Raw genomic sequence first — 27,105 nt, forward strand, 5'->3', positions numbered from 1 at the left:
GAGAATGTGGTAAGATGAGTGAGTGTGTAAATTGTTTTCACATTTCTTTTTCCTGGTGTTTTTTTTTGGCATATCAAATGTAATCAGTGTCACCAACAATATTTAATCTGAATTTTTAAAAGTTACATCAGATACATTGATTCACTGGCACTGTGTAAAAATATGTGACTGAAGTAACACTTTTCTCAAAATGGTGTTAAATAACACTAAATAACATCTAAATAACATATGACTTCAAGCACCTTTCTGAAAACCATTTCCCTAACCATCAACACCAGACGAACACAAATGGACGTTAAAACCATCTTTATTTTCTTCCTAGCTATGCTTCAGGTGAGAAAATGTCAATTAATTTGTAAAATAGGAGTTTGTAAATTACCTTGTGTTCTGTGTAATTAAAGATTTTGTACAAAACCTTGCACTTCAGGGCTTGGCCACTGGGATCAATCAGTCACCATGTCTGAACTACAAGGGTTCTGAAGCAGCACAGTCTGTTGCAAGTAAAGACCTCCTACCAGATTGTCTGTTTGTCCTTCAATCATCATAGTGGAGAACGGCAATATGAACGCAATATGTACAGTACTGACAATCAGCCCCGTCGACAGGGGGAGACAACCGGGTCTCTTGTCCCGGGCCCCAGGCCCAGGGGGGCCCATCAAAGAGCCCAGCAATTTATTTTTTATTTAAAGTCTATAATTTTAAATAATCTTGAAATCCTTCATTAATATAAAATTCGGTACTCAAAATAAGCTCAATGGCTAAAATATATATGTTTTGTTTTTTACCTATATGCATATTTTCCATTAAGTGCATACACCCCCGCCTCCCACTGAAAAATGGTTTGATCCAGCACCGACCGTAGCCGGCTGGTACCCGCCCAACAGTGGGAAATACAGTGGTGGGTAAATACAGAAATCTGGAGCGCATTTACTTGACGAATTTAAATGTTGCATTGTGTTCCAGGTTTGAAAAGTGTTGGAATTTAGGCTAAAGTACTTGAAAATGCTTGCAATTGTAACTACTTCGTTTCACAACAAATATCTGTCTGACTGAACAGTTCTCTTGTATTACGTTAACAAATACAAGCCTCTTGTAATTCCAGGACAAAACATGAGATAACGTGAAGACGTTAAGATTGGGCGTTTTGAAAATAAACAACCATTAAATAATGTGATAAAAGCGAATTATTTCGAATCATTTTGAGTATATGTATAAGTATTTTACTTAATTAAGTTTAACGGTCTGGGAAAAATTGAAATGGACCTTGAAAATGCCGTACAAGTGCTTTAATTCCACCTTGTAAAGGTGTATGAACCCTGCAAACACTTTGTTCATTGCGCTGAGGCGGCGCACGCGAAGTTACAAAATTTGAGAGGTGCACGACCTCGCGAATCGACAGCACGTGAGGCCCTCGCGCACGGGCGATGCCACTGCAATTACGTCGTTTTCACCGCGCGGACCGTCGCGCCGCTAGCGACGCGTCAAGTATAAACCAGTCAGCTGTCAGAAACAGCTTTGATGTGTGGCTATATTATATACTATATGACCTAACACAAGGATTGTCTGCTACAGAGAAAATTCAAATGACGTAAGCCGGGGGGTTATGGGGGAAGGACTAGGGTTGCCACCTAGGTCCATGGCCGGCGCCACGGGGGGGGCGAAAGATGGCGTTGCCCCCTCAGGCGAGGTGTCCCGCCCCCTCAATGTAAATAATAAGACCCATATATTTTACAACAATCGCTACACAGCGCCCTCTCGGCCGCTCAACAATCGTTACACGCCACGCCATGATTCAGACTGTTTCTGCACACTTTAAATCAGTTTTTTTCTTGCTGTGTCCATTTTAAACCCCTCCGGTAACATTTTACGTCCCCCCCCCCCCCCCCCCTCAACAGATTACACTCGCCACCCTGTGTCAGTATGACAGTGTCCTTGTTTTTTGTCAGACCTAGGTGGCAACCCTAGGGGGGGGTTGATGTGGCGAACGTAAGTTGTTTGGGGGGGGCGAACGTAAAATGTTACCGGAGGGGTTTAAACTGGACACAGGGACCGAATATTAAGAAGAAGAAAAACTGGGACAAACCGGGACAGCCTGGGAAAACCGGGACACGCACGTGAAAACCGGGACAGGTGGCAACACTAGGGAGGGCACATGAAACTTTCTTGTCCCGGGCCCCAGCAAGACTGTCAACGGGTGTGGACATATGCACAAAAAACTATGGTACCTCATCCAGTGTTGTCATTATCATCTTGTGCTATTGTTGCTGAAAAATTAGTCAATAAATATCAAATCAAGGTACAAGGGTTTATCAGCTATATCTACAATAATAGGGAAATAAGATCATTCTCCTAATGGGGGCTCTTCAGCTCTTAAAAGGTCATCAGGAAACAGCGTATCAGAGGATGTCAACTTTCGTGCAGTGTAGATTTAGCTGTGCTTTCTTTTTCCTCCCTGTGTGTCTTTTTCTTTTTGTGGTTGTTGCTTAGCACACTGAGGCATGCCTGTAACAGAAAACTCTCAAAGTATCATGAAAGTAGCTAACACCTCAGCTAGTGTCCAACTGTTTTAGGGTTTACTGTTTACTCTTCGGTGGCAAAGGGTTTTCAGCTTCATTTAACTTCTGTTGCTGAGAGGTTTTTAAAGTCCTTTGGTGCAAAACTTTAATTTTAATCATTAAAATCTTAGATCACTGTGAGAGAAATTATTGATTATTGACTAATCATCATTGATTAGATCATGTTTAGTTATTATAAGAGACCATTATGAACTTTATGATTTTGGACATGTCCATTCTGACTAAGCAGAAGGACTACAATAATGAAGTAGTGTGATTCAGTGTAACCATGTTTAGTTCATATTATGCATGTGTGCTATATGTGACCCAGGTCAGGGAGAGTGCTGAGGGTAAGAACACTCTGTTAACTGGTAGTCACTAGGCTACTAGTCTTGGGTCATTTAGCTTTCTCTGTGTTCAACTGATACATCAGTTGCTTCCGCTAACTCTAGGGAAGTCCATATTAGGAGATACACACATGTGAGACAAAGTAGCCTGCTGGACGCCTATGTTTTGGAACATGCTGTGCTAAAGATAACCTGCTGTTAGAACTGCTGAATTGTGTTTAAGATTGTATATAAGCAGGGGGAGCGCCCCCCTGCCTTCAGAGTTGTCATGCTTGAATGAGACTCTCATGTCTGTGTCTGTCTTGTGTCTGTCTTGTATCTGTCTTTGTCCTATTTATATATATTTATATTTTTGTAATAAATTAATCATTTAACCACGTCTGAGTCCTCATCCATTTATTAGAAAATTTCCACGACAATTTGGCGTCACGAACAGGATCGGCGAGAGGCACCCCGGAGAGGAGGTGACTGATCTTCGAGGACGCTCCCCGGGGGATGAGATCCCTGGCTGGGCTGGGCAAAGTGGGAACCCCACGAGCAAAGGGAAAGTACCTATCCAGGGAGTGATGTCACCGCCAGTCTCCGGTGGTGTTCTCCGCCCGATCAAACGAAAACCGCAGTAAGTGGGAATTTTCAGTTTAATTTCTTAGTTTAAGTGTTAAATATCCGCCAGTGTCTGCCCGCCGGATGATCTCTGTTATACGATAGGGATATAGTGAGATATCGCCTACAGGAAGTCTATACGGTGGGGATACTGCGGTATTGCCCAGGCGGGATAGGACTTAGCCTAGCGCCCGTCAGTCTGGCCAGAGATCCAGCTGGGCAGAAGCGCACTGATTAGACGTAATACAGTGTTGGCTAGCTCCGGAGCGGCAGAGATATCCCCCAGGGGGGGAGGGCACTGTTTGCTTCGTTGGTATGAGGAGCGGATCTAAATTTTGAGGACCTTCTTTGACGTGTTTAATTGATTTGGGATTTTTTTTTCTTTCCTAATTTTTTATTTTTTTTTATTTCTTGGACCCCACACAAAAAAAAAAAAAAAAAAAGTGTGAAGGGTCATCTTTGGGATTATTTGGAATCATGGGTAAAACACAAAGTAAATTACAAAGTAAACCATCGGAGACTCAGAGTAATGTAGCCTACCAAATGACTAGAGATTATGGGGAAGATGTAACTCGACATGTGAAGTTTTGGGCTAAGCATTATGGGTTTGGTTCAAAGGGAACATTGAGTGTAGACTATCTGCGCCAACTAGTTGAGAGAGTAAAAACAGAGCCCAAGGGCGCAGATAGAAAAACGCGCAAGTATTTTGTTAAACATAAAGCAGATATGGAAGAAAAAGCAAAATGTTGGCTTGAAGAAGCCGAGAAAAGGCAAGCATGACAGGTAGGGATTAAAAAGTGTACTAACAAAATTCTCTCAGTGTGTTGTTGTAGCCGCCCAGACCTCGACGCTGCCCCGACGAGATCTGCGCCAGCCATCCCGGCTCAGCAACTGCACCAACTGCAAGATGCACCCACAGCCGCTACCCCTGCCTCCCGCACCTCCACCGCCAGTTCCAGCGCCACCAGCTCTGGCGCCACCACGACAGCAAACTCTGTCTGCCGCACCTGCACTGTGAGCTCCAGCGCCATCAGTTCCCATCAGGTATCACAACCACAACCTCTGCCTCCCTCACTCCCACCAGCCCAACAGCTGCCGCTGCACCCAGGGCCGCTAGTCCCGTATGATGACGTCCACCAGGCGATGGAATGCGCCAGCCGGACGATGGGAAGCGCCACCTCCCCAACGCCACCACCACCCCCGCCGCCAGCTTCACCCGTGGCAGCACACACAAGAAGCCGTGCCACAGAAAGAAAGGGTCAGGTGTTGCTTCAACTGACCACCCCAGGGTGCGCAGCGACCTTCCCAATGGTCGAGGTCGCAGACCCTGAAGGAGACATCATGGTCCACCGTCACTGGACAGGAGATGACATCATGAAGGCGGCGGTGGGCCTGGGTAAACCGACAGAGATGGGAGGTAAGCGCTCCAGCGAAGAACTAACAGCTTTTGTTCAGTCTTGTCATCCAGTCAAACAAGATAGACCGAGACCGGACACCAGGAGACGTCCATCTCCACAACACTGAGTGGGAACCGCCAGCAGCTGGACAGGAGGATCCAAACAGGCCCTACAGAGAGATGGTAGGACGCCTGGTCGCAAGGCTGGAAGCTGCACACCCAGCCACTATCAGCACGTCCAAAATAGCTGCATGTAAACAAGAAGACGGAGAACCTGTCAGCGACTTCCTCGTGAGACTGACCAGAGTTCACACCGACCACAGCGGTCTTGTAACACCAGCACAACGAACGGAGGCCGGTGGAGGCCAGCCCATGGGAAGCCCACCTGAGAAACAGCTTCCTGGTAAGCATGAGAAAAGACATCAGTGACCTCATCAGAGCCCAGTGCATTGGGTACAACAACACCACCCTGAAAACCATAGAAGATCATGCCAAGCATCACGAGGCACAGCTGGCATGGAGAGTGAACAAGAAAATCCAGAAGCAAGCTGAGACCATGTTGCAGAGAACTCACAGAGAACGCGGGAGGGGCCGCGTCAGAGGCAGAGGAAGAAGACGAGGTGGATGGAGACGAGAGAATTACCCCAGAGGAGAGGTGGTGAATGTTACAACTGTGGAAAACTAGGACACTTTGCAAGAGATTGTCCTGAAAATGAAGAAAATGCTGAGCAGAGAAACAGAACTTTCAGAGATTGACGGGCAGCGGAGAGGCTGGACGGTACAGGACCACTGGAAGACGACAAAAGGAAAGTAACTGGTTTAAATTATAATTTAATTTATCAATGCTTTCAGAAGATTAGTGTAGGGCCGCAGGGCCTGCCTAAAATAACACTGACTGTAAACTGCACTAAAATAAAAGTTTTTGGTTTATAGTGGTGCCACCCATTCAAAGAAAAAAAAAAAGAGCCTCTCCGATGTAAATGAAATAATACATTTGAACATGAATTTTTAATCTTAACTGCTAAATGTATGTTATGGGTTTTGATTTAATGTGTAAGTTGGGCCTGAGTAGCAGGCCTGAGGGGTTGTTTATGTGTGAGTTAGCTGTGTTGGGGTTCAGTTATCAGCAGGAGTTCCACTGTATGCTTATGAGCTGCAGAGTGCAGGAGGAGAGTGTTGGGAACACTTCATGTGTGAAGTGTGTAGTTTGTTGCCAGGTGATTTGATGTTGAGACCGTAGGGGTCACTGCACTGCACGCTGCATGTGAGTGAGGGCCCCGATAGAGGTTTTGAGGATAAATTTGATGTTGGAAAACATGATTGCTTGGTTGTCACTGCTATTGTGTGGGATTGCGTGTGGGCTGCGGCAATGGTGCAAACCACATTAGAACAGGAAGACCTGTTCTCATTTCCTCGATCTAAACCACACGTGTCACTAGCAAACGTGTGCGAGGAGCCACAATGGCAGGACGTCGGTGAATGGATGACAGAGATGTCTGACATTACCGAATGGAAGAGAGTTCTTGGCAGTAACACCATGTTTAGCCCTAGCAGGAGTGCGTGAATGCAGCCGGCGCCGTGCTGGCTCCCCTGCAGGCGGGGAGTGGAACTGATTAACCCCCTTGATATTTTTTTAGCTGCCTCCCTTACCCTCTCAGAGAAAAAAAATGAGAGGAAGAGGAACTCAGAACTGTTCCTGCAGCATTATGGGCACAAGGTAAGAGCGATGTTGGGGCTCATACAGGGGGTGTGAGCCCATACACATCACCCCAAAATCTGACTATAGGCCAAAACAACATCAACACCCTTTGAAGCCTGAGGCGCTCGAGGGAAATTAAGCCAGTTTTCCAATCACTTAGACAGGCTGGAGTAATCGTACTGTGCCCAAACTCACCCGTGCGCACTCCAATTTTTACAGTTAAGAAACCAGGGCGGGAAGAATGGCGATTTGTGCAGGATTTGCTGGCTGTCAATGCAGCAATACACGTTAGAGCCCCAAAGGTGCCAAATCCTCACAATATTCTTTCCCAGATTCCCCCAGATAGCCAGTGGTTCAGTGTAGTGGTCCTAGCAAATGCATTTTTCAGTGCATCCAGATAGCCAGTACTGGTTTGCGTTTTCCTTTGAAGTAAAAAAAAAAAAAAAACATACACATCACCCACCGTTTACAATGCAGCGCTGCGAGACAGTCTGGCCTCTCTAAAACTTCCAGAGGGCATTGCACTGTTGCACTACGTAGATGTTCTGATACTCTGTGTGAACACATGAGAAGCATGCAAAGAGGGCCATAGTGGCATTGCTACATCACCTAGCAAGGGAAGGCCACAAGGTTCCTAAGCAAAATTGCAATATTGCTGAAAAAGTGCACTTCCTGGGTCATGACGTAGTATGTATTGAAACTCTGACACAACAGAGATAAAAATAACATTTGTTAAAGAGAATAAGCCCGTTTGAAAAATGAGTCTGAAATAAAAGTTCTGAGTTTCTGAGTTTTGAATTCTGAAATAAAAGTTCAGAATTGGTGTGCGTGTTCAGTGTTCGTATGTGTGTGGGGAGTGTTGACGTTAAAGGACCAGTGTTTTGACTCAAGCCCACAATGACAGACAGAGGCCAGTAGCCTACTTTTCAGGAAAACTAGACCCCGGGGCAGCCGGGGTGCGGGCACTGGTAGCATTCAGAGATATAGTGGGGTACGCTCAACTCGCCCTTTGGGTCAAACATGCTGTTTTTCGAATTTTACAGGACCAGAGAGAAAAAAAAATAAAGCACATTTATCCACACAGAGGTTTTGGAAACAATATCACTCCTGCCACATTATTCTGCCCAAGCAGCTGAGCTCACCATTCCTTACCAGCTCAAGGTCAAAGATAAAGCACCAACTAATCTCACAACTGCAATCATCAAATGTGCCGCACACACCAGAACAGGCGACACAGTAGCAAAAGTCAATGCCTTCACAGACTCCACAGCCCAACACACAGTTTTGCAGGCTCCAAACACACAAATGATGCTAACGGATCACAGTAACAGAGAAGACACACCCTTAACAACCAGAGCAATACAAACACAAGCCACAATGTAAGATGAACAGAGATGGGCAAAAGGGGGGTGCAAAACAATGGGGGGGGAGTCTGGACACACACACACGGAGACAGGTAAGCCGTGTGTCCCTACAGCCTACATGAGAGGACTGATTGAAATTGCTCATGGGAGGAGTCACAATGAGCAAAGGGGGGATAGTAGCATGCAATAGCATGCACTAAGAATAACCACACTCACCCAAAAAAAATTTTTGTTCACATTGTCTGGTATCCCACCACAGGGGTATAACAGACCTAAACATGCACCCGCCGGACACCTGCCGCCGACCGAACCCTTTCAACACTGGCAAATTGATCTTGTTGAACTAACACCTGCTGAAATACAGGCTTGTGTGTATGCATGTCTAGCAAATGGACAGAGGCCTTCCACATCACAAAGCAGAATTCAGATACGGTGGCAAAGATGACTTAATAATAATCCCACGATGGGAGTTACCCAGGAGGGTGTTGAATAACAACAGCACTCCCTTCGTACATGAAGGGCTAAAGGAGCTAAATTAACTACATTTGAAAGGAAATTAACTCAGGAAACAGAATTGAAATGTCTGCCTCTGGTTTTGTGGCAGAGCAGCACTCTGCCCCAAGCTCGCACAGGCTTATCAGCCTTTGAGATTGTGTTTGGAAGGCCTCCAAACATGGGAGTAGTGCCGCCGGAATGGGACACACACACACACACACACACACACACACACACACACACACACACACACACACTTGTTGAGCCATTAATATGTTATCCTGCACAAGTTTGTCTCTATTTTGTCTGAGCAGGTCAAAGCTGTCAGAGGTGTCGGAGAATCCACTGCTGATCAGAGATCCACGTGCTGCTAACAACCAACACAGCTGTAAAGACCAGCGGCCGAGCCACATGGACACACCACACCCACTGCAAAAGAGCTCCAGAGCAGCCGCCAGAATGAATGTTATGCTGTTGTTTTTTACATGATGCTTTTCTCAACAGGAGGGGCAACTGTCATCTCCCCCACACCGGAGGAGAGGTGTGAGGGAAAGAAAGCATGTGTAATGTCCAATGTCACTGCTACTGCAGTGAAACCAAACCAGCCCTGTCTGGTTTGCCATCCTTTCCACATGCCGTGAACACCAACACCAATAACTTATGAAATGGCTACAATGTTAATTAACAGACCCATATGCGAGATTGATAGGTTAACAGGTCAATTCTACAACATGTCTCACGCTATCATTCACAGTGGTAAGGTTCCTGATTGGGTAGGTGATGATGTTGCAAGTATGGATCATAGGAAATAAACGACTGCGACTCAAATGACAAGGTGTCACGAGCCAGCATTCGCAACATGACATTTGACACCACCCCTGTTGAGGGAGAGTGGTGTCTATGCTCAGAGGGGGCCTTGAAGGCCATCTTTGGATAGAGCACACCAAGTGCCAGGTTGATCTGGTAGCAACAGCCAGAGACGGATCAACATGCACCATTAGACTAAATAACTCCTCTGCAAAATGGAGTTTCACCTCCTGTCATGGCATTGTGAACCCAGTAACAGATTGGGCGACGATGTGGGCATGCAGAGAGAAAACCTACTCTGCTCTACCTGAGAGATCATACAACGGGGGTCACTGTTCCTCGGAGGAGGAACTGCAGCAACAATGAATAAGATCAATGGACTTGCATGGCAAGTTCTGACTTTGGCTTCTCGTACTGAGACTGCCCTTGACCTATTAAACAAGAAGTGAAAGAAATTAGACAAGTATAGGTCCAGAATAGACTAGCTTTAGACCTCCTCCTCACAAAAGAAGGAGATGTGTGTAAGAAAATCAATGTTTCATGTTGTTTCAGCATTCCAGATTACTATGATAATATTACTGATTTAATTGATCACATGAAGGCCGAGGTTCAAGAACTCGGTTTGGGTGGATCACTTCATGGCTAGGCCCATGGGGACATTGGATGCTGACTATGATTTTACCAATTGTAATAATCATTTAGTTGTTGTTGTGTTTAGTGCCTTGTATTTTGTCTTGCTGTTCGTCGTGGCTTACTGGCCTTATGCGTCAGCATTTTCAGATGGCCTTGCACGACGACTTAAAGGAGCCTGAGATAGCAGACTCCTTGGGACATCTGTTTAAGGAAGACGTCTGGGACGACCTGGCGACTGGCTGGGTTGTGCCCGATGGCCCTGTGCAGCTTAACTGACTCTAGAGCCTGACTTAAGTTGATGCTTTATGATAGAATTAATGATTTATTCTCTCCTTTTTAATGATTACACAGAATCAAAGGGGGGAAGTGTGAGAGAAATTATTGATTATTGACTAATCATCATTGATTAGATCATGTTTAGTTATTATAAGAGACCATTATGAACTTTATGATTTTGGACATGTCCATTCTGACTAAGCAGAAGGACTACAATAATGAAGTAGTGTGATTCAGTGTAACCATGTTTAGTTCATATTATGCATGTGTGCTATATGTGACCCAGGTCAGGGAGAGTGCTGAGGGTAAGAACACTCTGTTAACTGGTAGTCACTAGGCTACTAGTCTTGGGTCATTTAGCTTTCTCTGTGTTCAACTGATACATCAGTTGCTTCCGCTAACTCTAGGGAAGTCCATATTAGGAGATACACACATGTGAGACAAAGTAGCCTGCTGGACGCCTATGTTTTGGAACATGCTGTGCTAAAGATAACCTGCTGTTAGAACTGCTGAATTGTGTTTAAGATTGTATATAAGCAGGGGGGGGCGCCCCCCTGCCTTCAGAGTTGTCATGCTTGAATGAGACTCTCATGTCTGTGTCTGTCTTGTGTCTGTCTTGTATCTGTCTTTGTCCTATTTATATATATTTATATTTTTGTAATAAATTAATCATTTAACCACGTCTGAGTCCTCATCCATTTATTAGAAAATTTCCACGACATCACACATCTCAGATGCTTGCTTCTTCTGTGTTTTCTAAGACAATTTAATTAAGCTAAATTCTCCACTGACTTTAGCCTACTGCAAACTTGAACTCTGATTGGCTGTTGTAGGTCATGCGCTCCCAGTATGGTGCCTTGTTTACACTGTATGTTTTTCAGCATTTTAAATATACATTGTGGCACAGGATTGTATGAAACATTTTTTTTCTTTTTTTTATGTACAGACATTGTGAGGAACCTGTGGTGAGAAAGATGTCATTAGCAATAGAGGAACATTCAGACCAAGAGCTTATATAGAGCTTATAGACTTCAAACTTCTTAACATTTTTGACAGAATCCCTACTCATCAGTGTGAGATGCATACAGACACTAGATCGCTCATTAAAATAAAGCCGCTTGGCTCACAACTGTGTCCTGCGTCCACAACTCATCACTACTACTGTGGGAAGTATGACACTCTGAAGTGTTTAAAGTTTTTAAAATAAAGAATCTTGTTTTGTGTGCCCTGATCAGTGTTGTTGTGATCTTTTTCCACAGCAAACAAATCTGAAGCTGTACTTAGGGGGAGAATGTGGTAAGATGAGTGAGTGTGTAAATTGTTTTCACATTTCTTTTTCCTGGTGTTTTTTTTGGCATATCAAATGTAATCAGTGTCACCAACAATATTTAATCTGAATTTTAAAAAGTTACATCAGATACGTTGATTCACTGGCACTGTGTAAAAATATGTGACTGAAGTAACACTTTTCTCAAAATGGTGTTAAATAACACTAAATAACATCTAAATAACATGTGACTTCAAGCACCTTTCTGAAAACCATTTCCCTAACCATCAACACCAGACGGACACAAATGGAGGTTAAAACCATCTTTATTTTCTTCCTAGCTATGCTTCAGGTGAGAAAATGTCAATTAATTTGTAAAATAGGAGTTTGTAAATTACCTTGTGTTCTGTGTAATTAAAGATTTTGTACAAAACCTTGCACTTCAGGGCTTGGCCACTGGGATCAATCAGTCACCATGTCTGAACTACAAGGGTTCTGAAGCAGCACAGTCTGTTGCAAGTAAAGACCTCCTACCAGATTGTCTGTTTGTCCTTCAATCATCATAGTGGAGAACGGCAATATGAACGCAATATGTACAGTACTGACAATCAGCCCCGTCGACAGGGGGAGACAACCGGGTCTCTTGTCCCGGGCCCCAGGCCCAGGGGGGCCCATCAAAGAGCCCAGCAATTTATTTTTTATTTAAAGTCTATAATTTTAAATAATCTTGAAATCCTTCATTAATATAAAATTCGGTACTCAAAATAAGCTCAATGGCTAAAATATATATGTTTTGTTTTTTACCTATATGCATATTTTCCATTAAGTGCATACACCCCCGCCTCCCACTGAAAAATGGTTTGATCCAGCACCGACCGTAGCCGGCTGGTACCCGCCCAACAGTGGGAAATACAGTGGTGGGTAAATACAGAAATCTGGAGCGCATTTACTTGACGAATTTAAATGTTGCATTGTGTTCCAGGTTTGAAAAGTGTTGGAATTTAGGCTAAAGTACTTGAAAATGCTTGCAATTGTAACTACTTCGTTTCACAACAAATATCTGTCTGACTGAACAGTTCTCTTGTATTACGTTAACAAATACGAGCCTCTTGTAATTCCAGGACAAAACATGAGATAACGTGAAGACGTTAAGATTGGGCGTTTTGAAAATAAACAACCATTAAATAATGTGATAAAAGCGAATTATTTCGAATCATTTTGAGTATATGTATAAATATTTTACTTAATTAAGTTTAACGGTCTGGGAAAAATTGAAATGGACCTTGAAAATGCCGTACAAGTGCTTTAATTCCACCTTGTAAAGGTGTATGAACCCTGCAAACACTTTGTTCATTGCGCTGAGGCGGCGCACGCGAAGTTACAAAATTTGAGAGGTGCACGACCTCGCGAATCGACAGCACGTGAGGCCCTCGCGCACGGGCGATGCCACTGCAATTACGTCGTTTTCACCGCGCGGACCGTCGCGCCGCTAGCGACGCGTCAAGTATAAACCAGTCAGCTGTCAGAAACAGCTTTGATGTGTGGCTATATTATATACTATATGACCTAACACAAGGATTGTCTGCTACAGAGAAAATTCAAATGACGTAAGCCGGGGGGTTATGGGGGAAGGACTAGGGTTGCCACCTAGGTCCATGGCCGGCGCCACGGGGGGGGGGGCGAAAGATGGCGTTGCCCCCTCAGGCGAGGTGTCCCGCCCCCTCAATGTAAATAATAAGACCCATATATTTTACAACAATGGCTACACAGCGCCCCCTCGGCCGCTCAACAATCGTTACACGCCACGCCATGATTCAGACTGTTTCTGCACACTTTAAATCTGTTTTTTTTCTTGCTGTGTCCATTTTAAACCCCTCCGGTAACATTTTACGTTCGCCCCCCCCCCTCAACAGATTACACTCGCCACCCTGTGTCAGTATGACAGTGTCCTTGTTTTTTGTCAGACCTAGGTGGCAACCCTAGGGGGGGGTTGATGTGGCGAACGTAAGTTGTTTGGGGGGGGGCGAACGTAAAATGTTACCAGAGGGGTTTAAACTGGACACAGGGACCGAATATTAAGAAGAAGAAAAACTGGGACAAACCGGGACAGCCTGGGAAAACCGGGACACGCACGTGAAAACCGGGACAGTCCCGGGAAAACCGGGACAGGTGGCAACACTAGGGAGGGCACATGAAACTTTCTTGTCCCGGGCCCCAGCAAGACTGTCAACGGGTGTGGACATATGCACAAAAAACTATGGTACCTCATCCAGTGTTGTCATTATCATCTTGTGCTATTGTTGCTGAAAAATTAGTCAATAAATATCAAATCAAGGTACAAGGGTTTATCAGCTATATCTACAATAATAGGGAAATAAGATCATTCTCCTAATGGGGGCTCTTCAGCTCTTAAAAGGTCATCAGGAAACAGCGTATCAGAGGATGTCAACTTTCGTGCAGTGTAGATTTAGCTGTGCTTTCTTTTTCCTCCCTGTGTGTCTTTTTCTTTTTGTGGTTGTTGCTTAGCACACTGAGGCATGCCTGTAACAGAAAACTCTCAAAGTATCATGAAAGTGGCTAACACCTCAGCTAGTGTCCAACTGTTTTAGGGTTTACTGTTTACTCTTCGGTGGCAAAGGGTTTTCAGCTTCATTTAACTTCTGTTGCTGAGAGGTTTTTAAAGTCCTTTGGTGCAAAACTTTAATTTTAATCATTAAAATCTTAGATCACACATCTCAGATGCTTGCTTCTTCTGTGTTTTCTAAGACAATTTAATTAAGCTAAATTCTCCACTGACTTTAGCCTACTGCAAACTTGAACTCTGATTGGCTGTTGTAGGTCATGCGCTCCCAGTATGGTGCCTTGTTTACACTGTATGTTTTTCAGCATTTTAAATATACATTGTGGCACAGGATTGTATGAAACATTTTTTTCTTTTTTTTATGTACAGACATTGTGAGGAACCTGTGGTGAGAAAGATGTCATTAGCAATAGAGGAACATTCAGACCAAGAGCTTATATAGAGCTTATAGACTTCAAACTTCTTAACATTTTTGACAGAATCCCTACTCATCAGTGTGAGATGCATACAGACACTAGCATGATCTGTAGTGTCCTCCTAGTTCTGCTCTGGGTGAGTAAATTAAGAAAATGTCACAGAGATTGTAAAATGAGAGATTAGAGAGAAAGTTGTGTTCTGTGTAGTTAAAGTATTTTTGTGTAACATCCTTGTATCTCCTGTCAGTGTTTGACCACTGGGATCAATATGTCACCGTGTCTGAACTACAAGGGTCCTGATCTTAAAGAAGCAGCAAAATCACTTGCAAGTAAAGAGCTTCTACCAGATTGTCTAATTGTCCTTTAATCATCATAGTGGAGAAAAACAGTAGTGACAATGTGCAAAACAAAACGTGTAGCTAAAACCATGAAAGTAAAAACTTTATTTAAATACTTTTTGTAATTTCTATGTAAATGGATTTGTATACAATGTTCATATAACAGAGTGTTACCAAGATGTCCCAGTTCTGGAGTTTCCAAAATCTTCTGCGGGCTTAAGCAGGAGAAAGAGAGACTGGGTGATCCCTCTAATCTCCCATCCAGAAAATGAGAGGGGTACTTTCCCTAAAAAGATGAATGTTCAGGTGTGTGCTGTTGAGTAACATGGATGAAACCTTTCCTTTATACATGTTGTTTTTTGTACTTAATTGCTGCATTTCTGTCCAGATCAAGTCCAGTGTTGCTAAGGAAACTCCACTGTGGTACAGCATCACTGGTGAAGGAGCAGACCAGCCTCCTAAGGGCCTTTTCACTGTTTATAGGAGCACTGGCTGGCTGTTTGTTACAATGCCTCTAGACAGAGAGAAAAAAGACAAGTATCAGGTAGGAGACATTTTGTTTCTTACTACTTTTAATGATACATGGCATATTGTTGTTGCTTACATAAGATGCAGTGGGTTCTGCTGAAGAAGGCTTTGTTTCTGTTCTGATTAATGCACAGTTTGAATGAACCTGTTCTGATATCAGTCATTTAAACCTTTTGCATGTTCTTGTCTGTTAATTCCAGCTTCAAGCTCATGCAGTTGCTCAAGATGGAAGTGTAAAAGAACAGCCAATGGATATTGAAATCAATGTGATTGACCAGAATGATAACAATCCTGTCTTCACCCAAGATACATTCCTAGGCAGTGTACCAGAAGCTTCAAATAAAGGTAGCTATTTGTGGCTAATGTAATGAAGTAGTTAGTGATGGCTGATATTTATTCCTTTTATTATTCTCTGCTCATAATGTCATGATCATTGTTTCACTGAAGGGTTTGAGATCATGACGGTCACAGCCACTGATGCAGACGACCCCAACACTGACAATGCTGATGTCAGATACACCATCCTCAGTCAGATTCCAGCACTGCCATATCCAAACATGTTCACCATCAACCCCGTCAGTGGGGCGATTCTAGTGGAGGCTGAAGGACTGGACAGAGAGGTGAGTGCAGAAATCAGGTTTATGAATGTTTAGATTTAATATGGAATGAGATCATAAATAATTTTAATCATGATCTTTCAGAAATATCCTGAATACACACTGGAGCTCCAAGCTGCAGATTTACAGGGTAAAGGCCTCACAGGCAAAGGAAAAGCTATTATTACTGTAACCGACAGCAATGACCATGCACCTCAGTTTGAGAAGACCTTGGTAAGAAAAGTGACAGCTTCCAAATACAGAAAGTTTTGTATAATTTAGCCTTATGGTCTTACGGTGGATTAATTGAATATACACTATATTTGTTTGCATTATTTTCACATTACAAAAACGGGGAAAATGCCAAACCCAAGAAAGAAAGTATGTTCTTATGCTCCAATTAAAAAAATATTAGATTCTTTGAAGTAATTGTCAACAAAATATAGGACGGCTCTGCATGCTCTTGTTGTTTTGTTAACCAGCTTCATGAAGCAGCACCTATGATGCTTTTCCATGAGTCCTGAAAACATGTAGAGCAAGGAGCTAAAGTTCTGAAATAAAACTGTTTGCTTTGTGTGTTGAATGATTCCATATATAAACACATTTCCCAAATTATATTTCTTATAAACAAATTTAAGCATAAACTATTAGATTAAATTGTCCTTTTTACTATTAAGAACATGCATTTAGTCAGGTGTGTCCAAACTTTTTGGAGTTTAAACCCATCTCCTATCAGAAAATGATGTTTTGATGTTTTCATATCGGTAATGAAGCCTCATTGTCTTTCAGTATAATGTGTCCGTCCCAGAGAATAAAATGGGAGCTGTGGTGGTGAAAATGCCAGTGACTGATGGAGATGAACCTCAGTCACCTGCCTGGGCAGCAAAGTTCAGGATTATTAATGGGGACAGTGGTGGGTTTTTCAACATTAGCACAGGACCAAACAAACAGGAGGGCATCATTACTACTGTCAAGGTACTGCACCCCTGAAACTGGTTTGCTAACATGATCAGGTTTGTTTGTTTGAATGGTTCTTAAATGTATTGCTTTTATTTTTGTATTGTGTTTAGCCATTGGACTTTGAGAGAAACGTCAAGTACACTCTGTTGGTGATCGCTGAGTTTTTCAACATTAGCACATAGTCATTCAACTGGATTGACACTACTTTTTCAATGATTTTGCTAAGAAAGGAAAGGTTAGATATAGGTCGATAATTATTATGAATTGTGACTTTTTGCAGTGTGCCTCTTCCAAGAACACAACAGCCATAACCAGTAAACAAAAAAGGACATTTAGGAAATCTCACACTGCAGAAAGTAGCATTTTAATTGGCCAAAATGGCTCTGTTTTTTTTTACCTTATTAACTTACGTTTGACACCCCCCCGCTCAACAACTTATGTTCGCGCCACCAACTCCCCCCCACTCCCCTGCTCAACAACTTACGTTCGTCGCCCCCCCCCCCGCTCAACAACTTACGTTCTCCACCCCTGCCGCACTGGACAGTTAGTGGCAGTTTTTCAAAAGACAAAAACTATTTCAAATAAGGTAAAAAAAATCAGAGCCATTTTGGCCAATGAAAATGCTACTTTCTGCAGTGTGAGATTTCCTAAATGTCCTTTTTTGTTTACTGGTTATGGCTGTTGTGTTCTTGGAAGAGGCACACTGCAAAAAGTACCATCTTGATAAGCCAAAATTGCTCAAGAATATTATTCTATTTCAAGTAACTGAGGATTTTTTTGTAAAAATGTATGTAACCATGTCTTTACCTAGTGGCAGTTTTTCAAAAGACAAAAACTATTTCAAATAAGGTAGAAAAAAAAATCAGAGCTATTTTGACTGATGAAAATGCCACTTATATGCCACTATAATTCAAATATTATGTTTGTGTCAATTTCACATTATTTCTACCTTTCACAAATCAAATCTCAAACATATCCTGAGATGAGCAGACCAAGCAAGAGAGCTTGCAGTCTCATGAGGCAGCCAAAGGTGTATATTGAAAGGTGTGTCAACAGCAACAGCTGACACACGCCTCATTTACATAACACTGGAGGTAAGAAAGGCTAATCACACCTACCAAGAGAGCAAGAGACTTATGTAATTTGACATAAGTTGGGAGTCTACTAGGGAGTCTGTCTAAAGACGAGGGTTTGGTAGTTCTAATTGGTGGGTGATTGGATGAGAGAGACAAGGGAGTGTGGAGATTTGTGTGTGTTCACTGCTGGGTGTAGAGGGAAGGAGATAAGGCAGTGTGGGAATGTGTGTGTGCTGCTGCTTGTAAGTGTCACAAGGGGGTGTGGATATTTGTGAGTTTTCTGTATGTGCTGTAAGTGTTGTCTGTGTTGATTTTATGCACTGGTTGATTTTTTAGACAATGATTAACATTTTTTGACGAATATGAATACTGACATTCAGACGTGTACATTGTCTCTGCTGACTCTTCTGTTTATCTGTTTGGGTCTGTAGAAATTGCACAGCCAAATATCATACAAACTATTTACAATATGCCAAAACAAACATTCTGTAGTACATAAAGATGTCAAAGGTCAAATCATCGTATCATCGTTGCACAATTGGAATGATCAGAATGTTGTTACAGTCCTGAACTAAATTAAAACAACAAAGTCTGTGTGTGAAAAGGTCTGAACTCTTTTCTCTATTATTTGGTAGTATAATTATACCAAAAAGAACTGAGAGCAAGAACTGATTGATCCTTTTGTTTGTGTTGTGTAGTTCAGTCTCTGAATTATAAACAATGACATGTCAGACAATATAGTACTGTAACTACTGGAGTAATTGTATGACAGATTTTAGTCACACCTGTCAGGTAGCTTTAAACTCCCCCAATCACATGACTGCTGTCAGCCAGGTAGAGCAACGCTTGCCCACTCTCACTGGGGCCCCCTACTGTTCACATGTCGTACCAACCGTTCAACAGATGACAATCTCCACCCCACCCACCATCTGTCTCTCACCCATATGGACTAAAAGGAACACTTATGTCAGAACGCTGTGCACATGTTTCATTTCAGCGTTCAACACCATCATCCCTCAATATCTGATCTGAGATGACTGGTGCTTCAACAGCTCCCTCTATAGGTGGATCCTGGACTTTCTGCTTGGGAGACCCCAGTGAATCTGGATCAGGGAGCAGCGTTATCAGCACCAGTGGCAGCCTCTGACAAATATCTCAGGGGGGGCAAGTGTTGTGATGACATCCAAGGTGACCATTTCAGTGGGTAAATAAAAAAGTGACATAACCAATTAAAATATAATGATAAATATATATTTCTCTTTACATTATAGACTGTACAGTATTTGTGCACCGATATATCTTGTAAATATCATCTTGGTTAAAGCTCTACAATGACTGAACATTTAACTGAGATTGTCATCTCTCAATTTGCCCTCACAAACAACTTTAAACATGGAGAGAGGCCAGATTTACCATTAATTAAATAAAGTGAATCTTTCCCACTCACAATAATTTCTGTGTTCCTCAGACAGCATTTTATTTTAGGTGTTAGAATATAAATGGGCAACAGCATTAAGGATGGAGCAGAATGCAGGGGAAGCAGAACAGGGCGCGCGCTACTTCACAGCCTGCTAGCCTATGGGAGGTAAATCCTGCCAATAATAAAAATGAAATGAAAACACTAAAATGAAAATGAAAATACTGTTTTGCCATTTCTTTTTCCATACATGTGTGAAAATATTATGACAAAATTAAAAATAAAATGAAATCACTTAATTTGAAATTTAATGTTTCACTCGAGCACGGGTCATATGTGACAAAAATAAAATTTAAATTTAAAAAGGAGGATTGGCTGATTTTCTTTTTCATTTTCCACTTTTCATTTTCATTTTCCACTTTTCTTTTTCGTTTTCAACTTCACCAGCATGCAAATACATGTAAATTAACAGTAGGCGGAGCTACAACTACAGAACCTCCCGTGAAATCCAGAGAGGGCAGCACACAGCAACATGGCTGACATTTTACTAGAAACGGCAAATGAGATTATGAGGCTGGCGAATTCCCAGGACGAAGATTATATATATTATATATAATATATTATTTATACAAGATATATAATATATTGCTTAGATATAATCTTAGACAGGCTTGTAATCTTAGACAGGCTTGGCGATATCCAAGCTTTCACCAACATGCAGGTTAATACTGTTGTATGTAGGAATTTATGTGAAGTGGTAGAACGCTTAAGGTCTGGATCGGGGACCATTGAAAAAAACTGGAAACATGACACATGCAGTTGTGCGCACAGGTGAAATGGATCAGAGGGGCAATTTCAGAGGCTTCCTGTATACCTTTAAGGTGCCGGGCCAGGCAAATAAAATATGCATCATACATAACAGTATGGCCCGACATCACTTTAACCCTCAGATCTAACTGGCAATATGGCATATTGTGTAATTTTGCACAAGTGAAATGAAATAGTTCAATTGCAGATGCTTGCTGCTATATGCCTCTAATGTCTCAGGCCAGGCCTGATATGCCTGATATGCATCATACTTAACATGTGCCTATCTATTGGATAAACTAGACTTCAGTTTGTATAATAGTATTACTAATGCAATTTAAATATAATGTTAATAGTGCAGTCTATTAATATTGTATTTTGAGAAATTTCAACTACATACTTGTAGGCCTTATTCATGTAGAGTCAGACAAATGAATACTCAGACACAGAGACCAGGTGTAACGCAGCACGCACTGCGGAGCGAGGAGACGGACACAAACGCTGAGGAGAGCGAGATTTATTAAAGGCAGACTCACCGAACGACGGAATACAAAACTCACAAGGGCACGAATAAACACGATACAAGGAGCACTGGAAACGTAAACAGGTCAAAGACACAAAACCACCGATACCAGACTGGGGAAACACAGGGACTATAAGAACATGGAACTAACAAGACACAGCTGAAGACGATAATGACACGGGCGTGGCAGACAGAGGGAAACCAGGGCAACAGACAAGCTGGGCGGGACCAAGGAGCAGGGAACAACACAGACACGAGGGACAGACACTCAGGAGTGACAGCTAGGAGAGGGGGGGGCGTAGCCCTACGTGACACCAGGATTTTCCCTAAAAGAAAATCATCATAACTCCACCAAATTCAATTTCCATTGCTATATTCAATGCCTTCCACTCTGGCCAGGAATAGCCCTCTCTTCTCAAGAATCAGATCTGTTTTAATTATCTTTGTAGGTCAAAGCATATTGTAAAATTTTAGAATCTAAAAGATTGTTTAGGTATTCTCTTTAATAAAGTTGTTTTAGACAGACAGATGTATGTCAACCTGTTGTTATACAGCATTGGGAAATAACTGCCTGGTGGTTATGGGTCTCTTTTTTTCTGGCCCTGTAAAATAAATAGAGCTAGTGAACCACTCCCATTCACAGTGCCATGTATTTGTTTACTTCCGTCAGCGTGTCACCATGTGCTTTCTGTTTATGTTCTCCTTGTCGGCAACGCCCATTGGTAACGTTCTTCGCTTCTCTGTTATCACTCTCTGTACATTTAGGTGTACTCCATTATCCCGTCTCTCCTTTGCTCTTTAATGTTTATGTCTTACTGGTTATTGCTGCTCTATGCTTATGCCTGTTTTCGTGACATTCAGTGATCACTAAGTTGTCAAGTTTGCTCGTCACGTTGTGTTTTCGCTTGTTAAAAGAGCTTAACGTACTTGTGACTCACGATTCACTACAATCCTGAATATATCTATCTATCTATCTATCTATCTATCTATCTATCTATCTAATAAAATATTAAACTTTTGATACAAAAATCACTTGAACTTTCATGCAAATTGCACAAAACAGGTTTATCTGACCTGCCATGAATCTGGCCTGCCATCAGTGTGCACTTACATATTGCCATTTAGATCTTTTGGGCCAGGCTAAAATCAGGTTTGTCGTACAGACAGGCACCTGTTATGTATGATTCATATGAGTTTTGCTTGGCCCGACATCTTAGAGCCATACAGCAAGCCTCTGAAATTGACCTCCTGATTCATGTAACCTGGCTGCAACAATATAAAATATGCCATATTGCCAGTTAGATCTGAGGGCTACAGTGATGTCAGGCCAGGCTCAAACCAGGTTTCTCTTACACATAGGAACCTGTTATGTATGATGCATATGTTATTTGCCTGGCCCGGCACCTTAAAGGTATACAGGACGCCTCTGAAATTGCCCCTCTTATCCATTTCACCTGTGTCATGTTTCCAGTTAGATTTGAGGCATAAAATGATGTAGGGTCAGGCTAAAATCAGGTTTCTCTCTTAGGGAGTGACCTGTTCTTTATGATGCATTTGTTATTTCTCTGGTCCACCATCAATTAGGCCTTCAATAAGCCTCTGGAACTGCCCCTTTAAATCTATTCACCTATATGCCCACTGCTCAATATGTCATGTTGTGTGCTGGTATTTCTTCTTCTGATTCATTTGTTCTAGAATAGCATTTCTGTGTTTTTAGTTTTCAAATCTAAGAATATGTTTCCTTACGTTAGAAATGCTGACTAATTCAATAATCATGTACAAATTGCATACAATTGTAACGACTTGAAATAGAAACAATTTTACAAAAAGAAATGCTTTCATTATATTTTAATATTTTTTTCTACATTCACAAAATCAGTATGGGAAACAGTAACCTCTTAATGTATGCTCCTATGCTCGTTTGTTTAATCTATCTCTTTTAAACAAAGTGCGCAGCAAACACGCATCGTGAACACACCCTTTTTGAATAAGGAACTGCGAATAAGTAACCAAACAAATCTGAAACTGCGAATAAGTAACCAACTTAAGCCTCGTCTCTTCGGCAGCGTCCAACCTAGGCCGACCTCGCACTGGGGGGTTTTCCATGGTCCCCGATCCAGACCTTAAGCGTTCTACCACTTCACATATATTCCGACATACAACAGTATTCACCTGCATGTTCGTGAAAGTTTGGATATCGCCAATAATGTTATTGATGTAAGTAATGGATTGTGCTGAAAAACGATAACGTTCATTAAAAAATAATCCGAAAATGATAGTAGGCCTGTCTATTCGGGGTTTTATAAGGCATTCCCGACGAAGAGCTCGGTGAATAAACTGAGCTTCAATATCCACATGATCATCGAGGAAAGGACACGTCATGATGACGTGTTTGTAACTCTGGTTCAGGTCCAAGTTAACCTGCGAGCGAGCAGGTTAGCTTCAGAGCATAAGTTGCTATAGTAACTGACTCAGGTTCTCTTTAAGCTTGGTTTCTGGAGTTTCCGTGAATTCTGAGTTAACTTACCTTTTCTCGCTTAACCCGCTTCTTGGAATACCCCCCTGGAGAGGTGTGAGATGACAATATTTTTTGTTAATTACAAAACATTCTTATCATTGTTTCATGACACTATATCACTTCACATTCTATTTGTACGTGTAAGTTTATTAAAGCTGTTATTGGTACTGTTTGATAACACTAGGGTGACCATATTTTTGTTTGGGAAAACCAGGACACTGTGTAGGTTGTTGAGCGGGGAGGGGTTTGGCGAACGTAAGTTGTAGAGCGGGGGGGGGGGGGGGGAGTGGCGAACATAAGTTGTTGAGCGGGGGGGGGGTGGTGGGGGTGGGGGGGTGGCGAACGTAAGTTGTTGGTTCTCCGCCAGTTGAGTATGATGAGGCTCAGGGATTCCGTGTCATACAGCGCCGTGCTCAGGGTCCTAGTGCCTGTAGAATTTATGGCCCAATTAACGTAATTTAAAAACCAGGACATTTCCACAGTTTTAAAAAATATCCCGGGACGCCCAGGACAGGACGTGAAATACGGACATGTCCCGGGAAATACGGACGTTTGGTCACCCTAGATAACACGAATATGTCACGGCGGGCCCCCTACTGGTTGCCTCCGTCCACAGTGGCAGCTGTCCTGTTGTTGTTGTGTTGCGATCCCTCACACCTGAGGGTCGTTTGTTTGTCTATATATGTCTTGTCTTTGTACCAGTTGACCGCTGGTCATTGTATCTTTTATTCGGAGCATGTCACGGGTTTTTGGTTTGCGCACTTTCTCCATTAATGGAGCAATCACTGAAACGATGTTAGCTGGTCCTTTTAAGGCAGGGCTGCAATGAACAGTCCCACCAGGATTTCGCGGGCCTTTTTTGTGATTGTTGCGGGCTAAAATGTTTGATGTTGCGGGTGTTTTTCAAAAAAATTGCGATGGAAGTTGCAGTGTGTTTTTGCTTTTTTGTGAGTACATTACAATAGGGAGTAAATGTTGTATTGTTTCCTCTATTTAGTAGTCCATTTTAATTATCTATTTACCTATTTATTCAGGGTTGCCAACTTTTCAAGATCGCTTGGAGTGACATTTGAACCTGGAGGGGTGGCGAATATTAATTGTTGACGGGGGGGGGGGGGGGGGGGGGGGGGGGGGGGGGGGCGGAGTTAGCGAACGTAAGTTGTTACCGGGCAGCCTGTAAAATGAACACAAATTAAGTATTATATCGAGATCGATCGCCAGTGGTTGTGCCAGAGCGAACTAGTAACTCATAGATATGGATCAGAGATAAATAAACTTTATCTCTGACTTTAAACTTTATCTCAGTTTAAAAAGTTTAAACTTATAAACTTTATCTCAGACCCTCGCCGCTTGCGTGCGCTGCAGTGACTTTGCGGGCTACCGTTGCATTGTGGGGAATGTAGTGTTTGTGCGTGCATAACACCATCGGGCGGCTGTGGCCTGCGGGCCGGTTCTAATAGTAATTAAATATCATCCAGGGGGCCATAGATAATCAGTTCGCGGGTCGGATCTGGACAGTTTATCCCCGCTTTCATGTAGTGTACCGGGATACTGCTTTTCCCGATCTTTTTGCCGTTATTTTCGTCGCACATGCTGCTTTCAGTCTGCTCCTCTTGAACGTATATACGGAAGTAAGGCGGGAGTTTGGCGATGTCACATCAAGACGACATCAGTGATTGGTCAAATTTGCGGGAAAGTTGCGGTGATTGGCTGAAGTTGCAACACCGCCCTGAATTCGCGGGGTTTGCTTGAAGTTGCGTTGAAGTTGCAAATCGCAACATCGCGACTTTCTGGAGGGTCTGAATGAAGTTGAAATGTGTTTTGGGGGATAAAGTTCATTTTCTAGGCAAATATTGACTTTGCAATTAATTGCTGTTAAGCTGATCACTCTTTATAACATTCTGGAGTATATGTAAATTGTCATTATAAAAACTGAAGCAGTAGACTTTGTAAAAATTAATATTTGTATCATTCTCAAAACTTTTGGCCATGACTGTACTGTGTGTGGAACCATCTATGTTGCAGGCGTATCACGTGTATGGAGTGCCCAAACGGCCAAAACATGTTAATATTATTTTAATGCTTAAATCTTTGTCACCATCTAGTGATGCTAAAGGAGTTTACACTTGCTGGTTAACAACTGCACTGTAATGCACGTATCTCATGTGTATGGAACCATGTTTTTAGCATGTTACACCAATAGAGCCAAAATCTCCCAACAACAACTGCCTTGATGTATTATTTTCACGTGTACATAAGTGAACATTTTACATGTGTGGGCCTAGACGTAGATGCATAAATACATGTATAGATATTACACATGCAAACACCAATGTTTTTATGTGATTCAACTAGCCCTGAAGTCAGGGCCGGAGTGGCAAATCGGGAGATTCGGGAGGATTCCTTATGGGCCGGCTCATGTCAATCTCTAGTTTGGGCCGATTGGGAGGGAAAAATAATTTTGGGCCGGATTTGGGCATGAAACTCCCGGGCTGAAAAAGTGGTCCACTCTGGCCCTGTCTGAAGTTACATCTTTGTACTTTCTGTGCTTCAATGCTTGGTATGAAATTTGACCCATGATAATACTAAATTTGGCTGATATTTTTGCAACACAACAGTGTCTGATGTTTAGAATAAAATTGTTTGTAATGAAGGCTGAGGGTAGCCAGCCTACCCAGGACTCATATAAGAGTTATGTAAGAGTTCTGTTTCTATTTGAGATGGCAGATTAATACAGGGATGAGTATCTAAGAACAGGTGTCTTGGGGAAATCCATTAATTGTGGTTGTTACAACATTCCAAAATCAGGCAACCATTGGGTAGGTCTACACAAGGAATTTCCACGATAAACAGAAAACAGCAAACAAAGACAGAGGCCAGACAGCACAATTGTAGAGATGACATTGAGATAACATTTAGAAATCTAAACAGCATTTAAACTAAAAAGTTGTCTGGCTTTGTCTATCACCGTCAAATATTATGATTATTGTAAATATGATGAGCTAAATTCCTGGTTTGCATTATTTATATATTTTTAAACTATACAGCAGTAAAATATTGGGTGTACTTGTAGCTTTCTTAGAAAATTACAGTTTTAATATCCAGGCATGCAGGAGTGTGACATTTTATACCATCTATGGCTATGTGACACCTTCCTTTACCTTTTTGCCTTTTTTGTGTATTATGTATTCAACTTCATACAGCAGAGGATTCAGGTTTCTTGCAATCACAACCCAAACAACCCTCGTCTAACTGTTTACTCTGACTAAAAGAATATTCTTCTGTGCAAGAATGGTAGTAACGAGAGTAATGATGACACTAATTACTCAAAACACTCATACTGAAAGGCTAAATGTTCATTGTAGCATGCAACATAAAATATTATCATCATAAAATGTTTATATTTGTTCATAAGGAAAATGCATTAGAGACCAGTAGCTTACCTGGAGACACAGTTGATGAGATGGTTGAATCTGTGCCAACAACACCCACTCCACTTGAACCTGAGTGAGATGCATGTATGCCTTGGGAGGACCTTACTGTTCTCTGCAGGTGGATCAGACATTACTAATCATCTCCTGCTCCAACCTCAGGCTGAACGTTTCCTTTGACCTCATTTTCATTTTCCAGTGCTCCAGTCAACCCAAAGATTGTGTTCAGTCAGACCCATTCAAAGTAGTTAGCTGATCAAATTCTTCATAATTATAGATGCTTCGGCATGGGATCTCTCACAGAAATAACTGTACACAACATGAATGCCACCATCAATGCAATGTGAAATAGGACAGATGTCAGGAACATCCTTTAACCTAAATCATTAACCATCATTTGAGATCTTACACCCAACAATGCAAATATCTCAAATTGTATAAAACCTCCTAAATCATAGCGTTGCGTCTCTCA

The 27,105-nt window shown here is 42.2% G+C and overlaps 1 protein-coding gene and 1 long non-coding RNA gene across 3 annotated transcripts; one reads left to right on the top strand and one right to left on the bottom strand.

Annotated features, from left to right (window-relative positions):
• Nucleotides 1-2,703: 2,703 nt before the first annotated feature.
• LOC143475382 (cadherin-1-like) lies at nt 2,704-19,542 on the top strand. Of its 2 annotated transcripts, XM_076973326.1 has the most exons (11): nt 2,704-11,471; nt 11,740-11,961; nt 14,393-14,575; nt 14,687-14,768; nt 14,944-15,083; nt 15,166-15,321; nt 15,506-15,650; nt 15,753-15,925; nt 16,007-16,135; nt 16,691-16,876; nt 18,935-19,542. In XM_076973326.1, exons 3-11 carry the CDS (start codon nt 14,525-14,527, stop codon nt 18,962-18,964), a joined length of 1,092 nt encoding a protein of 363 aa, XP_076829441.1. In that variant the 5' UTR covers nt 2,704-11,471; nt 11,740-11,961; nt 14,393-14,524; the 3' UTR covers nt 18,965-19,542. The 2 variants fall into 2 exon arrangements, with proteins under 2 accessions (XP_076829441.1, XP_076829386.1); XM_076973271.1 differs by lacking the exons at nt 2,704-11,471; nt 11,740-11,961 and having other exon boundaries at nt 13,524-14,575.
• Nucleotides 15,170-26,748, bottom strand: LOC143475663 (uncharacterized). Its single transcript, XR_013121086.1, has 3 exons — nt 26,646-26,748; nt 23,212-23,246; nt 15,170-15,291 (listed from the first exon to the last, which is right to left on the bottom strand). It is a non-coding gene; the product is annotated as an uncharacterized LOC143475663 (long non-coding RNA).
• Nucleotides 26,749-27,105: the final 357 nt, after the last annotated feature.

This window comes from Brachyhypopomus gauderio, chromosome 1 (genome assembly GCF_052324685.1).
Source record: "Brachyhypopomus gauderio isolate BG-103 chromosome 1, BGAUD_0.2, whole genome shotgun sequence".
Taxonomy (NCBI): Eukaryota; Metazoa; Chordata; class Actinopteri; order Gymnotiformes; family Hypopomidae; genus Brachyhypopomus; species Brachyhypopomus gauderio.

What these genes read in the sequence shown, in the direction of transcription:
- LOC143475382 (XM_076973326.1), top strand. Translation starts at nt 14,525, where the DNA reads ATGCATACAGACACTAGCATGATCTGTAGTGTCCTCCTAGTTCTGCTC. An exon ending in CTAAAAAGATGAATGTTCAG is followed by an intron (nt 15,084 to 15,165) that starts GTGTGTGCTGTT and finishes ATTTCTGTCCAG; the next exon opens with ATCAAGTCCAGTGTTGCTAA. An exon ending in CTGAAGGACTGGACAGAGAG is followed by an intron (nt 15,926 to 16,006) that starts GTGAGTGCAGAA and finishes ATGATCTTTCAG; the next exon opens with AAATATCCTGAATACACACT.